This window comes from Contarinia nasturtii, unplaced genomic scaffold (genome assembly GCF_009176525.2).
Source record: "Contarinia nasturtii isolate CC-2019 unplaced genomic scaffold, AAFC_CNas_1.1 Cnas_scaffold_4855, whole genome shotgun sequence".
NCBI lineage: Eukaryota > Metazoa > Arthropoda > Insecta > Diptera > Cecidomyiidae > Contarinia > Contarinia nasturtii.
The window spans coordinates 1-2,506 of NW_022202136.1; the positions used below are offsets into that span (position 1 = coordinate 1).

At 30.5% G+C, this 2,506-nt stretch overlaps 1 protein-coding gene across 1 annotated transcript; it reads right to left on the minus strand.

Moving 5' to 3' along the window:
- Positions 1 to 6: 6 nt before the first annotated feature.
- On the minus strand, positions 7 to 2,152 carry LOC116351205 (the record flags this gene model as incomplete). Its single annotated transcript, XM_031783286.1, has 2 exons — positions 1,084 to 2,152; positions 7 to 1,008 (listed from the first exon to the last, which is right to left on the minus strand). A coding segment is annotated over exon 2 (958 nt), but the record flags the coding sequence as incomplete, so codon positions are not given.
- Between the last annotated feature and the right edge of the window lie 354 nt (positions 2,153 to 2,506).

Genomic DNA, 2,506 nt, shown 5'->3' on the forward strand with positions numbered 1-2,506 from the left:
TAAGGCTTTTTAGATTCTTAAAGTGGATAAAATCACCATTAAATCCAGAATTGAATTGGTAATGTATATTGAGTTTTAAACTCTCGAGATTTTGAAGACTCTTGTTCACGCTTTGAAGATCATTTGCGCCAATAAAAGGACATTTTTTATAGAAAAAGTCCGCTGCAAAAATTTCCAAATGCTTTAATTGTGGATTTAAATGAAAGAGCGCCAAAATATTTCTTCTGAATGAATTAATTCCTGGCTCAACAATTCTATAATGATCGTCCGTGCAATAAAATACTTGCATAGAAATGTTCAAATGCTCCAAAAATCCAAAACAATTCTCAATAAATTTAAATGAACCAACATCATTCGAATAAGTAAGGTTCAAATGAAGTTCTTGCATTCTTGGAAAACGGTCATTTAACCAATTGTTTTCAACCAAATCAGAAAAATAACAATTTTCCAATGTGATGTTTTTGACTCTGCTGAATGGCTTTTTTAGATAATTTGGTAAATCTCGAATCCCATAAAAATGAACATCAAGTAAAGATTCGGCGCAATATTCATTTACATACTCAATTACATGTTGAGTCCATATAAATTTATTCGGTGCATTTCTCCCATCGGGAAAGTCACCAAACATAAACATATCATTTTGCATGTCATTTTGAAATAGAATTTCTATATTAGTTAGAAGTTGACCGAAACACCTCAAAAATTTTAAACTTGATTTCAAGTCTCTGAATGAATGGTCTTCTAATGAATCGTCACCAAAATACACAATCCGATTAACTAGTTGTGCTTCAAATCCTTTATTTACACTGAACGAAATTTTTTTTGAACTAAATTTTCGAGAATAAATAAACTTGGCCGCCTGATTAATTCGTTTGTTGGAAGCAGCCGCACTCAACAGTTCATCGAATGATAAGTGCTCCAAGCAGCTCTCAATACAATCAACATCCATATCAACGAATTTCATCCTTTCTCTTGTTCTTCACTGTTTCTATCGATTACGAAATTTTCCTGTAAAAAGTTAATTAGGAAATATTATTTTCAAAATATAACTTAAACAGCCATAGCAAAATGGCACAAACATACCACTTATTCAAAGAATTCTTTTCTCGTAAGTTGAGAATTGATGCTCTACGTGTAGAGAAAATGCCAAAATTATTACACTGTCAAATATATTTGACCTTATAAGTGGGTAAAGAAAATCAGTTACTGAATTTAATTTATTAAAAATATCTTCAGAAAAATGATGAAAGAAAGACACAAAACTCGATGCTCCCGTGCAAATGAAAGTCGGAATACAACAATTTTTGAACAAACTCACAAACACTGAATATGGCTACGTTTTTCGTGTATGAAATTTGGAATTTGAACCTTCTAATGCATTTGAAAATGCCTCAAAGCAGGTAATACATATTGAACGACAAATGGTGGTGAACTAAACTACTTTTTTAGGTGTGGTGAATTGTCGTTTTACTTTTGAAAACACATATATGCGATATAATATTTTTTTTAACTTGTAAAATCTCTTTCTTTGCTTTGATCACAGAATTAATATTTGTTTCTATAAACAATTTTTTTTTTATTTATAGCTGATTTTTTTCTTCTCTGGAAAAGAAAAGCTCTTAAGCATCGTTCACAATCATTGCGTTCACAATTTTCGCTCATAACAAAGTGAAGGCATTCTTCACATTGAGTTGTGGTCAACCCGCTCCATTTTTTCAGAAAAATTTAAGTTAACACTCTAGTCCATAGCCCTACCTTTAGGCAGAGTGTATGAATTATTGTCTAAAATATATAATTTGAAACAAATGATTCTATTTATGAATGAAAGTATATTCAGCAGGGTTCAGGCTTTCATTTGCCGGTCATTTGACAAGTGAAAATAAAGCGGTTGTTTAATTATAAACACAAATGTAGGATCCCCCTATCCAGCCTGGCAAATTTTTGCGATTGCCTTGAAACCTTTTTAGGGATTTAGTGACTAATTTGTGATAATTTGTGACAACATTATTTCGGCCCATGGAATAGACCTTCGGCCATTTTTCTATTTAGGCCAATTGGCCAAAAAGTCTCTTAGCGAAATTTTGAATAAAAGCAAAAAATAAAAATATAATGATGCAGAATTTTAGTGATTAATGGTGTCATCTTTTAGTGACCAATTTGTGACTCTCAAAAATGTCAACATTTGAATATGTGACACAATGTGTGTGACAGAAATCGCAATTTTTTTAATTTCGATTATTTTTTTAAGGAATTTTAAACCAAAATAATCATAGAAAAATAGTTCTCATGTCGAAAAAAAAATTAATGCATTAGAGGGTTAAATATTTATTCGTTTAAATTACAATAAAAATGACATTAATAATAATAATAATTCAAGCAATTCATTTAATAGTTTGGTGTGTATGTACATTCAAAATTCCAGTCATATCTCATCATTTTGAACGTATTAATTTTATAAAACCATATGTAACTATTGACACAGACCATCCATCGATCAAAAGTGGAA